Genomic DNA, 14,105 nt, shown 5'->3' on the forward strand with positions numbered 1-14,105 from the left:
TGCCTGGTGGATCAAATTAGCATCATAGCTAAATTTACACCAATGGGAAATGTAAGGTTTAAAATGATAAGCCCTTAGCAATTTCACATCTGATTGAGAACAAAACCAGAAATAGTACATAATTTTTTGTGAAAGTGGATATAAATTCAGGTATCAAAGTGTTAAGAGCGAAATTAGCATGTGCCAAGAATAAAAACCAAAAAGTTCCATGTCACACTGCAGTTAGCATGTAGCTAACATAATATGGAGCTCTGCTAACCCTATAGGAGTGTATTTTTCCCCTTGTTTGCCTAAAATCTAAATAATTAAAGCAGAATTATGGCATATTAGAGATATTTTTCACTGTCAACAATTGTGTAACTTTTGAAACTTTTCAGACCTCAGCCCAGAGGAAGGCAGACGTTTTGGTTGATATTTTGAGGTTCTTTGTTGCATAGATGGTTGTGTTTGAGTGAGTCTTTTGAACGAATTTGAACTTGTTACGTTGTTTTCTCTATGATGGAAATTCGGTGTCTGATATGACGTGAAGATGAACGTCTGGGCTGAAATCACCTGAAATGAGAGCAGAATGCAACCTCTCTGAAATGGATCTTCCCTCAGGAGGGATTCTCTCTTTTATATTTTCATAAGCTTGTCCACATCAACTCACACATGGCAAGCGTGGAAACAGAGAACGGCGCTGCTTTTGGACCGCTTCGTTTGCCATGCAGAGAAAGCTCAGCACACACGCTCCGCTTCCCGGCTTATTGGACCGTTTGTTTTTTTCATTGTTTGTAGGTGCAAGTCCACCGCATATGTGGCTGCTGATGGCTTCAAATTAAGGCCAATCACAGCGGCAAACGCGAAGCGAGTAACCTTGAGCTTCAAGGCCTGATCGGCTCAAAAACAATCTGCTGCTAACGCTGTGGGCTGCATGCAAAACAGACGCGTGGTTCCGCCGCCGTTCGCCTGTCAAGAGCCACAGCATCAGATCATCTCCGCTTGATAAAGCTGGACACATTTGAAAGGGACAACGGGATCACTCTGGGGGCAGAAGGAACCTCCTTACCGGAAGAAAGGGATCTTAATTTCTCTGTTTTTAGGTGTTTTTTAATTATTCAACAACACAAGCCTCATGATTTATGAAACAAAGTGACATTTGGCACGGACAATCTGGCTGTTTTAAGTGGATTAAAGTTAAACGTAGCGCCTCAGAAAGGGGATCAAGAGTTTACATTTTAAAATGAGATAGATTTTATTAGAATTTCTCTACTAAACCTGGTAAATATCAAAGAAAACCCTAAAATGTTATCAATAATGTTAGGTTATACATATTGAATTAATGCTTTTCAGATAAAGAGACATCCAAACGTATTAAAAATTAACCTTGCTGCTGAAAACCAAAGAATAAAAACCACATTGTGATTAATACATACATAATAAACAGAAATATTAATGAAAAAAAAACTTCCATTGTTAGCCACTTCCTTTGTTCAACCAGTGAACAATATGCGATTTATGTAAGCGTTTATGAAACTTTTATCAATACTTAGCAGACATTTCAAAATTAGACATTTAAAAAGATTGGCCAAATTTTGTTCAGCTTGAAAAGCAATACAAAAAATATGATTATATGTGACTTTACAAATCAGCAGATTTATCATGCGTCTTTAAATGATTAAATTTGAAATTGCTGCTCTGATACGAGTATTTTATGATTTTTGATTCAACACAGAAGCCTTTCCACCCCATCACAAACATACTAAATAGATGTAAATGTTTAGTTTAACAGTGGTGGATGCTGGACGCAAGTTAGTGAGTGAAACGGTTGAAGGCAGGCAGGATGTAGCTGTATGCCCACCATCTGTACAGGCTGAGCGATAAAGCCGGCTGTAATCAGGCCTCTAGCTGCTGACCGCACCGTCAAAGAGCTTTAAACACTGGCCTTAATCAGAACAACCTATAGCAGGAGGAAGATCTGGACATACAGAGCCTTTAAGACCTGAGACTCTGACCCCAGGTCAAGGATTTGAGGACAGGCCTGATCAGTATTGCAGGTAGGAATCACAAAGAAACCGAGGGCGTACAAGAAGGTGATCACCCACAGATAAATCTGCAGCTTGATCCTTCTGCCACCATCCAACTTTTAATTCCCTTTCTCTGTGTTTATATTGTGAAAACAGTCCAACCTGTTGCAACTGGTACTTCCTCACAGCTCATTTTCTACAGCGCTCAATATTTCTGATAATCTGATCTGCTGAAATTAAGGTAGAACCTGGCGACAGGGGTAATGCGAGATACGTATATGATTAATGTGCAAAAGAGGGCCGCGCCAATGAAACCGAGATGAGAGGAAATATCATTAAGCCAGCCAACAGATGGAGTCAGAGTGAGTCTAATGCTGCCGAGTAAAAACACCTCCATCTGAATGTGGAATTAAGTGGGTGAATGTGTGTGGCCCGCGCATGCCCGACTACCTGCAGACAAACTTCCTCGGCGACCTTCAAGTCACTAAGTGGCGGGGCGGGAAGAAACTTCCACATGCTGAACGGGAGGAAATGGTCTGGTGTTTTCGTTCCAGCACACCTGAAAGAGCTCCCGTTTTCTGAAAGATCCGCTTCATTTTTCACGCTAACTCTAAAGCTCCCTCCGAACTGACGTGCGAGATCTCAGCGGACCGGTTTGTGTCCATTTGAAGGCCGGGGGAGAGCACTTAGGGGAACTCTGAAAGCGCAGATGTGATAGTGATGGACTGGAGAGACTGAAAAAAAAACTCACTTTGTATTCTGCTCACCATCGTCATAGAAAAGAAATCCTTTTCATAGTTTAAATAAATGTCTTAGGGAATCAATTTGCTAATATGCTAACTCGATGAGAACATTCAGAAAAATAAAGTTCTTGGGTGACAGTCGGGCCTGATATTCGGAAATACCCAATGCGATGCAATTCCAAGTGAATTTGCATAAATACGCCCTTAAATGTGATGTAAATTCATTATAAAACACACAAAAAAACCCCATCAATTCCTGTTCCCAAAGTGGTAAATCTCATTAAGGCCATAACTGGACGAGCTCCCGGTAAAACATCCCTGAAGATAAACTCTGTAATTTGTCATTACTGTAAATCCAGCTCCGTTTAACCCTATTTACATGGACGACATGGTGTGCTAAATGCTTATGATGGATGGGAAATAACTCTCAGATGACACAAGCATCACTTAATGTTAAAACAGTCTTTCTCAGAGTGGAAGGATGATTTATCACAAACCGAGCCAAGGAAATATTGAGTGCATCACTGAGGGAAGAAGAGGGCAAAGTAAAGGACGAAGGAGAGCGCGTGTTGAGGTGAAAGCCAATTCTCACTCTTTTGACCTCTGAGCCACTCCGGCTGAATTCCAAACATTCGTCAGCAGTTCAGGAAATGCAATTAAGGGCCCGATCAATTGTCAGCCGCAGGTCTACGATGATCTTCAAAGAAACTACTCATCTCGTATGCAGGTGAACGCAAATGTGAAACACACCCGGGCACGTAGAGTTCCTCAGGAAATTGCAACAGGTCTTGGGTAAACTCTTTATCTCAAAGAGTTCTGGATGTACGCAGAGAAGTTGAAAAATTCTTACCCCATTTTGACTTTCTCTCCATGTTTACCTCCTCCATTCCTCTTGAAGAAAGCCAGGAGAACAGCGCAAACATCCCTGAGCTCCATGCGCACGGCCGGGCAGCCAGCTCTCACACTGACCTAGTCCCTGCTGTTGAAATGTGGGTCTCCTGGTGAACAAATAGGCCAGTGTGGTCATCATATAAGCCTGAGTGCTTTCAGCTCAATCGACAGCACAGCCAGGTTGCCGAGTCTGATCTTCTGCTCTCATTTTCTCCTCGCTGCGTTTTGGCATGTCATTATCCAGCGGCGTGCCGAGCAGGAACGGCGTTCTGGCAGGCAGAAACTTTCCCACATGGCCCACGCTAAGCCCTCTCTGAAGGAGAGAGGCCCCCCGCCAGGAGGCGAGCCAGCCTCTAGAGTCCTGATGGGAAAGCCTTGCATTGGTGAAGGACGACTCGGGTTGAGGAGATCCACCCTTGTTTTGTCAGCTGGAGTGTGTGCGTGCACAGGCGTGTGTGCCGGTGATTAAAGAGACTTTGGCTTTGAGGAAATCCACACTTTCTGTGCAAGAAAAGCATCGACAGACTGCCGGTCTCTGTGGGCTTGTCTTTGCAAACGTGCAACGTTTAGAGGCAGGGTGTCTTTTCTCGCATTTATTCTGAGCAAACACAAAGTGAAGTTTTCAAATTCTGATTCTATTGAGGCAAAAACGCCAACCAAAGCAACCTGGTGATTAAGCAGTTGCTCCACAAACCCGATAGCTTGTAATGTCATACTTTACAAGAACTGCCATCAAGCATTTGCGGCAACTGGCAGTGAGCCATTTGCATCAATCACTTCTCAATTGTTTTTGAGATTTTTTAGCCTACTTCATGTTGTCACACATGTTCTGTTTAATTGATTTCCTGTTTCCACAAGTCTGACAGCCGTCAGCCTTGGTAGGGCTAATGGCATTTCACCGAGAAATCCAAAAATGTGGTTAAATTACCATGTATTTCTTTGTATAGAGTTGGTTTGGAAGCACCCACGCTATCTTTTTGTATCTCCATCAAGTTAGTTTTATGTAAATATTGAGTTGAGCTTTACAGCATGCTCCCATCATTGCTTGGCAACCTCTGCACTGCATCTTATTCTGGAGTCACTCATGAATTTTTCATGTAGGACCAAGAACGCGGTTGTTTCTTGAATTTTTGCCCACAAATTCCTGAAGGAAACCTGAATTTGCTTCACTTCCCCGGCTCTGTCAGAGGCTCAGGTTCCACAAAACCTTCTAATCAGATTTGACAGGTGAACAATTGCAATCTGCTAAGCAGGGGAAGCAATAGGGAGAACAATCCCCCAGTTGTGCAGCCAAAACGAGGCCAGCCCGGGAACCGCGGGGACCTCGCGTGACTGCTTCAGTGACCGCAGCAATCTTCTTACCCCAACTCAACAAACTGTCCGTTTCAGCACAGAAATATTCCATTCTCCTATCCTGACTCCCTTCCAGCAAATCGCTTATGTACGCCCACCGGCTGATTGCCTAGCTTAACCCAATGCTAAGCCACTCTTATCCTCTTAGAGCTGTTTTATTGCAGCAAAACATGTTGGAGACCCTTGCTCAGACGTGACCTAAATCAATGGGAGCAACGAACGCAGCGGGGGCTGGACCGGAGGCGTTCGGTGAAAGGTTTGCTTCATTCCAGAGCTGTAAAAGTCAGGCACATCAGTCATGAGTGTTACTGCCGAATACCATTACAAAAGGTCCGTGACCTTGTGACCGCTGACCCCCGCTGGAGACCTCTAACCTTCACAACAAGTCACATATGCAGATCAGGAGGTAGCAGCATTTAGCATGCTCTGACAGCCATATATCTTAACAATACCAAGCAGAAAGTATTCAAATAAACATAATTAAATCACCTTTTTTATGTCACATTTCTCTCAAAATAACTACGGACAGACTCCAGCATTTAGGGAGACCTACAGTAATCAGAGTTCAACGTCTGGCTAAAGGAAGCCATTAGAGAGACAAGGAAGTGTTTTTGTCCTCAGAAGCATCCCGTAAAGTTTTCCATCAGTGACTAACAGCCATGTGCACCCCACATGGGAGAAAGATATACAGCTTTCCCAGTGAGGAACCTCAGTCATGGTGACAGCAGGAGCCCAACACTCGGTTTTCAAAGCAGGGTCAAGACAGGGAGCAGAGGTGGTGATTATGGTTGGACCCAAGCATGAGGTATTAAGATAGTGTACTGGTAGCTTTGATGTGATACATTTTCTTTTCTATATTTGGGTCTTGGCATTAACACCAACAGTCAATCTGCAACATCTCAACCAAATAATTTGTTGTGAATCGCAGAAGGAACTTGATAAAACTGAGTATGACTGTGTGTGATCAAATCACCTAAAGGCCCATGAAGGCTACAGCTTTCTAACAAGGTCTAGGGCCCCAGTTTCCCCTCTTGATAGCACCACTTTAGCCTGACTACCATGCTAGCAGTTTGTTAGCCTAGTCCTACTTTCTTAGCTAAAGTTATGCTATTGAAAATATAATAGAAATATGACTGTCAAGGAAATTGAGGCTGGCCTAATAGACAAAACAAATTATTATGAAGAACCCTAAGCCCCCTTGTTTAATCATGGTATCACCACATTAGCTTGACTGTTAAGTTAGCCATTTTTAACCTCTTTTCTTGGAACATTAATAATTTAGACTTTACAAGATTTCTAGATCAATTTTTTAAATTTTTTTTAATATAATTTGATCTCTATTTTTTGATTCCGCCTTGTGATAGATCTTCATCAACATTATATAGACCTAAATATTTTCTTTTTTAGGTAAAAACCACATTTAGATAAAGACTTTTGCTCTAATACTAAACTAATTTAAAAATTCAATAGAAACTAAAGCATTCATATGAAACACAATCAGTTTGCAAATTTCTTAAAAATGGATGAATATATGAGTATAAACTAATGGGAAGAATGGTAAATGCAAAATTCAGGCAAAAATATAATAATTATTGATTGGAAAACACATAAATCTAGCATACAGTTTCATACGCTTCATAACGAAGGATAGCTCTTTCAATGTTTCTTTGGTAAATTGCATCATGAGACAAAAATAGAGACAAAAAGAAACTTGGGAAATCTTGAGAGACCATACGGTGGAAATTTTCTGGACTCCATTCATTGTTAAAGTGACCTTTGAATTACTAAACACAGACTCTCAGTATTTGTATTTTCTGTAGCTTTCAAACAATGCCAGTGGAGCATTACTCTGCTGATACGGTAGAGCTCAGTAAGAGCTGCTCTATATGTTCCAACCTAAGCATCTGTTAGGAAAAGCAAATCTATGATGACCATTAGGTCAGTAACATGTTTTTTCCGCTTCAGGCAACAATCTGTGAGCACCAGTTTGTTATATAAGCTTGATGAAACAGGCAAGTTGCCCCGATATGCGGCTGGATGCCCTACTTCCACAGAAGCTTGTAATCTGACCTCTGATAGCAGCCTTGCAGACATCACATCCAGTGTGCTTAATCCAAGACAGAAGTTGGAGCGCTTGAGGAAGTGTTAGTGGCACAACTAAATGTCAGAAAGGGTTCAACACAGAAACCTTGTGAATGATTGCTCTCAAAGCAAAACTTAGGGATTGATGTTAAAGCGCTTTCAAGTTTGATAAGATGTAATTCCCGGCTCAAAACCAAGGTGAAAACTGGGCTAAAATGGCCCAACACGAGGTTTTTCCAAAATAGCCCAAACACCTATGATCTATTTAGCAGCTCTGCTTCGATGAGGAAGTGACTTCAAAAGACCGACCTCCCTGTTTCCTGTTAATGACCCCAGATGTGCCGTCTAGAACAGGGGCCTGATTTATACAAGCTAAATCCTCGCAGCTGCCAAGGCGATTTCCAACACACCAAATTAAAACTCTTTGACAGGCTTTGATTGGATGGTTGGGTGATTGGACTCCAGCAGCATTCATCAGCAAAAAGCTCACTGTTTGAAAGCGCCGCAGTCCGACCAGATGATGAAGAGAGAAGCACATGAATGCGTACAGTACACGCCTCCCGAACTACACTCCGCGGACCGTGGAGGGATCAACCTGAGCATGACCGTCCAAACAACACGTCCAGACTTGAAAAGCAATTCCTGTCTGTTTACATCATCTATGCCTGCATTCTACACACACTGAGTATTGCACAGAAGGAAAACTGGGGGCATAAATCTGCAGGCAGCCGTCATCATCTGCTCCTGTTGTTAGTCTGCCCGTAAGTCTCCCATATCCTGTCGAGAAGAGGGCCCTTCAAGACAGTAATCATTCAACGTCAAGCTGAGCGGTTCGCCAGTAAAGGCCACAGTTTTGACAATGTACAAGCATGTGTTGTGGCTGTCAATGTCTCTAACCTGAGGCAACGCAAAGAGTCAAAGAGGGATCTATTCACTCTTCACTTTGCTTACCTTACGGTCCAAAGGACAGTTTTAGGGTCATTAGAAGGGACTTCGTTCTACCAAGAAAACTGCAATTATGGCGTGAAAGATTTGTCTGTTGTCATTGTCTTAAAGTTGCTTATCTCATCATTAGGCCAGAAACAGGATACCTAGTGGCCCCATCCTGTTTTAGCATTCCAGAAGATGCTAAACACCAAAAAATGTTTTATTCAAATGTCTTTAAGCCATTTAATGTTCTCATCTGCTAAATGTTGTGCTCTTGTCTCCAAATTTTGCGTAGTTTTTATTTCTTTAGAGACATTTAATGCCCAAAAGAAAGTATCAAACTTTTATCTTTAGGAGCATTTTAGAAGATACCTTATTCCTACTACAGGTAGCAAAAGCTTAAAAATAGAGTTTCTACCAGGATAAGTATGGAAGATACAGCAAATGCATCAAGAAAGACCAAAACAATTAGTTCTCTTGACTGTCAAAGTTTTCATTACCTCAAAGCTGCCTCTCTCATCCTCAGGCCAGAACCAGGACCTCCATAGGCCCGCTAGTGCTTGAATTCTCATTGGTCATCCTTTAAGTGAGTCCAGGAAGATGAATTAAGGCAATTAACCGTCATAGCAAGAAAGGACATCCAAATGCACTCGACTGATTTATTTCTTTTAAATTCTCTTAAATTCATCTAATGTCATTATCCGCTGAAGGATGTAGCTCTGTCCCCATATTTCAGTCTCCCCTGCCCTGTTCTGGCTTTTGAATGTCTGGGTTGTGGGGCGTTTGGGTGGGCCCGAGCTGGGTGCGGAGTCTGCCTCTAATCCATTGGAGTTTAACAACAGCATGGACTTGCAAGCAGTGGGGAAAGCCTAAGGGGGATTGACCAAAGTCAGGAGGGGCTGGACATGTGACCCACAGCAGGATAAGAGCCCAACTGGTTGGGGGAGGGCATGTAAGGATTTGATGTCGTGAGTGTACACCTATGTCTAAGACAAAGTGGTTAGAGTGAAAATGATTTGGTCTGAACTGTGCCAGAGGAAAGGTATTTTCAGCTGTGGGAATTCTTAACATATTCTCTTAAACTTGACTTTTTGTTAAAGGAATTCAGTTATTTGGTGGAATAAAGATTAAAGTACGGAAACCAAAAATGCTTAAGTTTGACATTCGAGATCTTTTCAAGATTGCGTAGGAACTCTGGAACAATTTGAAGGGCTTTCACCATCAACCATCTGGCCTAATTCCTCATCATTCAAAGCACTACCACCAATTAATTAGCAATACGCAAATCAATTGTTGCCCGGAGGTCAAACAGATCCCGCTCTTCTTAAGAGATTGGATGTCTGTCTGACGTGATTTGAGGGGATGTTTTAAAGACACATTGACGGAATGACGTTTCCATTCCCTCTAATGCACAGCAAATAACACGCCCCAAATTGATCAGAACATATATTATGTCGGAGGGATGCAATTAAGTGTTGTTTGACTTATATTGGTATGGAGAGTGCTGTGCAGACGTCTTGAGTCATCCCTCCTTCCTCTGTGTTTTCTGACAAAACACTTTCTTGTAATCGTTTAATGTAATAATAGCCGTGGCAAAACCAGGAATTATGCAAGAAGTTAACAAGAGCTGCAAAGGTGTATAGCTTCTTATAGCAAGAAAACATTGTGAAATGAGTTGCATGTTAAATTCCCAGTATGTCACCACCAAACAGTAGCGGACTGAGCTGTTTGGCATTGGAAGAGAAGATTTGATTTTTTATGAGTCCAACCCACATACCCAAGTCTGCGGCCAGGGGCTTTCGGCAAGTAAGAGCCAAGTCAGACGACATATTTATATCTTCTTTAACGGGAAATGTTTGGTACAACACAAAATAGTTTTTCATTTGATGTGCTCTTCTGCTTTTGTTCCGTTTTAATGCCACAGAATGTACGGCCAAGAACATCCTGCAGCCTTCAACTCAAAAGCAGACTCAGGAATTAAACTCATCTAAAAACATGAAGAGTTTCCAAAGGAAGTTCTCAGTTTTGTTGCTAGGAATTAACAACAAACATTTTACGGGTCCACAAAACAGGAAATAGTTTATGATTAACGCTTTAGGGTTAGCGCAACTAGCTTTTTAGTTGGCAGTGCTCACCACTTGTTGGTGATATATAAATAAAATTAACTGAATAGCTTCTTGATCATAGACTGTATGTTGTTTTATGACTTTGTATTTTTGTGTTTTTATAATGTAAAGCACTTTGAACTGCCTTGTTACTGAAATGTGCAATACAAATAAACGATTGGTTGGTTGGCTGACTGATTGATTCCACCCTAGAGGACGACCGGTGCCAACACATCACTAAAGACCTATAAACAATGGAAAATTGTGGTCATGCGTGTCTTGAAGGATTGAAGCTGGGCCATCAGACCAGAAAGTGGCAGGGGCAAAGGTTCGTGGTGATGGAGCCAACCAAAGAAACTTCTATGGTGTCAATACCCAATGCCATAGAGTCCACCTCTCCACTTTCACTCAGTACTCTGTCAGGTAAATACTCAGCGCTGCTTAAGCGAATAATATCCAGACAGACTGTTCTGTCTGGACACTTCATGGCTAAGTTCCATTACAGATACCTCTATAAGCTCCCCCCCTTCGCTCTGATCGCAGGTTTTAAGGACATATAATGAAATGTCTGGTCTGTAAAACGGCCGAGCCGCACAAGGTCCAATGAGAAATATCTTCCTGGGCGACCGTAGCTAGATTTATCTGTCTCATTGAGGATCTGAGGAAGACCCTAGCACGGAGATGGTTCCCTATCTCTTATCTGCTAATTCGACCTCTCACTTTTAGAGTTGAGGGATTCTGTTTTTATTGCATTTTCTTGGCAGGAAACCACAGAAAGTCCATGTGGTCAGACAGGGAGTCTCCTCTGATAGAAATTAACTAGGCCAAAGTGGAGGTTTCAGACAGGTGCAGCGAGCTGTGTTAGAAACACAAAAACAAGTTGAGACGGCAGCTCAGTGATGATTTATACACCTGAGAATGAATTGCCGGAGCGGCTGGGAGCAGCTCATAAAAGGATCACACTGTGTACGGGCCCGCTCCCCGGAGAATCAACTGGAAACGCCAGCCAGCAACGAGGCTGCGGAGCAACGAGCCCAACGCAGAACCATCAAACACGTGACGCGTCTTTTCTAATGGCTCCTAAATATTTCATCCATCTCCCGGCAGAGAACGCCGGGACCATTAAAATTTACTGGATTTTTCCAGCCGACTTAATGAGAAGATAAGCAGTCAATGTGAAATCCTGCGTAAGTACAGCGGTGCGTGCCTATCTCCTAATTATGGCATCTGACTCTTGATTCGCCGTCACCTTCCAGCAGCGCCTCAGCGGAGGACGGCCACGGAGTGGAGGTCAGGAGGAGGGTTGGAGCTCTGCCTGGCTTTAAAGGCAAGCAAAACCGACCAATTCTTCAGGCTCTGGTAGGAATATTACAGCAGAAGGAAAAGTGGAATTGAAGGAATATTCATGGGTAATTTCTTAGATAGAAAACTGAATGTTTTCTCCATTTCTGAGGAAAAACAATGTTTTAAAGCTGCTAGGACGAGATAAAACACACCAAACCATATTATTGCCACTAACATGCTTTCATTTATTCCAGAACAATCTAATCATTAATCAGACTCAGATCCACTTATATGCTGGTAATTCATTTGCTCTAAAACTCCATTTAATAAAAAGTTCCTTTGAGGTGTCAGACACCCAAATCATGACACTACAACCACCGTGCTTCAGCTTGAAACAAGGCTTTGACTCGCATAAATGGAAACGTTTAAGGCAGAGAGAAAACTTTTGTCCAGTCAGCAGGAAAAAGTGATGCTTCATTCAGTCTTCTTCAGCGCACTAAAAAACTATGGCGTTTTGAATCAGATCCATATTTTTTGTTTTTAGGTCATATTTATGCAGAAACATGGAGAAAGAGTAAATAATAAGCTTGTGAGTTCAGAGAGTTTCAGAAATGAAAGGAAAATCCAAAAACACATAACTGTTTTGAAAATTAGCTTTTAGAGTACTGTTGTCCTTTGGAGTCTAAATTAAACAAACCGTCGCTGAGAGGCTAGCTGATGAACTTTGATTATTTCTAGTTGAGAGTCAGAAGGAGTGGAGAGGAAGCATTGAAGGTCCCCGTTGGATCGTACCTGGAGAACTGCTGCTGCAGCGAGACCATCTGCGCCCGGCCCAGCTCCGACTCCTCAGTCACTTCCCGCAGGCGCTTCTCGCTCTCTAGTCGCAGGCGGCGCTCTTCCTCAAGCTCGTGGATCAGCTTTTCTCGCTGTGCACAGACAGGATGGCGATCAAATGGTAAATGGATTGAACTTATATAGCACTTTTCCAATCATTTTGACCACTCAAAGAGCTTATATACTAGAGTCACATTCACCCATTTATACATTGATGTGCAGATCGGTAGGCAGTTTGGGGACGAGTGTCTTGCTCAGGGGCACATCAACATGTGCCAGGAGGAAGATGGAATCGAATCTACAACCTTCTGATCACAAGATGACTACTCTACCCACAGAGCCACAGTTGCCCCTGTCAAGTAGGACGATTTTGTTTACAGAGACTTCATAATCCATTTAATTTGTTGCTTTGTTTATTTATTTTGAATATTTCAAATGTCTTCCAGTTCCAGTGTTAAATTTACAGTTTATTGATCTTTCAGAATGCATTACCATTATAATACAGGAAATGGTGTCCAAACAACAATTACCATTTATCACAATAACTTCAGAGACAATTTATCACTTAGGAAAAAAAAGTGTCAAGACAACCCTAACAACGAATCCTGTTTATGAAGAAATACAAACCTGGCTACTGATGGAATGTAAAATAAGCAAACAGATTGAGCAAAAGTGCTAAATTAAAGCCAGTAAAAGTCCAGTTTTGAGTTTTTTTTATTTCATTTCCACCCCATTTATGAGTTTATCCACAGGATCTGAGAAGAAAAACCCTCTGGCGACCAATCCTGGACTCTTTCCCGCGATCTTGGTGGAGGTAATTCTAGCTGACGGAGCAAATGAGAGAGAAATGTTTTTCAGGCTCTCTGGCCTTGTCTGTTGCAAGCTGGCTGCCTGTTTCATAGCTGGACATTTATTGACTATCTGGAGAAGTCCTGCCAGGAATATCATCTTAAATAAATCCTCGTAAAGTCACTAAACCAGTCAAAAGCCCAGAGAGTTTAGCTGGAGCTGCTTAGAGGGCGACCATAATCCTGACGAATAGAGAGCCTGCTCTCTGGTTATAGTAGAATCACCTATAGGAACAGAATTATGAGGACACCTAGTGGCAGAAATAAGCACAGCAGCTGAATGATGAGAGTCGGTTTTTAACTGTTCAGCTGCTATGAAACAAATATTCAAGGATTGCTGTGAGTTGTAGATTGTGCTAACCGGCCAATCGGGAGCTGTCTTTCACTCTGTGTGTTTTTGTCAGAAGCAGCAGCTGTCAGCAGTCAGGGAGAGGATATTAAACCCGCGTCACCTTTAAAAGCTCTCCTGCTTCTTGCTCTGCTCATAAATTCATGGCTACAACGAGCGGCTGAGTTTTTACACAACAGTGGGTTTCCTCCTGTCGGGGGGGCCTAATGGGGAATGAAGGGGGTGGGGGAGAGGTAATGGCCGCCATAAATTCAGCCAAACCGAAGAATAAAGTCTTCCCTCCCCCTGCCAGCAGCAGAAACCAGTGACTCTCCTCTTTTTGTTTCAACCCAGAAACTTGCTTTATTTGTGTTGGTAATAAAGTGCAAACATGTTCTGGTATAGAAAATGGGTTTAATAGGAGGTAAAAATGCTAAGCATGCTTTCATTAGACGAGGTATTGTTCTGCACAGAAGCTTCATTCTCGAGCACCCGAGGCAGAAACCGCCGTCCTGTCGCTCGCCAACAACATCACGATTAACAGTCAGCATCTGCAGTAAAACCCTGCCGCTGCCTTTTGTGGTAAATATGGATGACTTCAGCTACTTTACAAGGCTAAAACTCATTAAGTCAAACATTACTGTATCTTTATGAAGCCAGTTTTTCTTGTTGAACTGGTTTGTTGCTGCTGCTGTTGCTAATTG

The 14,105-nt window shown here is 42.3% G+C and overlaps 1 protein-coding gene across 4 annotated transcripts in view; it reads right to left on the bottom strand.

The window, feature by feature from the left end:
• LOC106914879 (nck-associated protein 5-like) overlaps positions 1-14,105 on the bottom strand; it is a 126,996-nt gene that overhangs the window by 34,666 nt on the left and 78,225 nt on the right. For all 4 annotated transcript variants that reach the window (XR_015765861.1, XM_014982043.2, XM_014982045.2 and 1 more), the window contains one exon: positions 12,184-12,317. Coding sequence is in view for 3 of the 4 variants with exons in the window: in XM_014982043.2 (XP_014837529.2) it covers positions 12,184-12,317 (134 nt within the window). In the remaining variant the exon portion in view is untranslated. The remainder of the gene's footprint in view (positions 1-12,183; positions 12,318-14,105) is intronic.

The sequence above is a fragment of the Poecilia mexicana genome, unplaced genomic scaffold (genome assembly GCF_051168715.1).
Source record: "Poecilia mexicana isolate PSO_F unplaced genomic scaffold, ASM5116871v1 scaffold_2, whole genome shotgun sequence".
Lineage (NCBI taxonomy): Eukaryota > Metazoa > Chordata > Actinopteri > Cyprinodontiformes > Poeciliidae > Poecilia > Poecilia mexicana.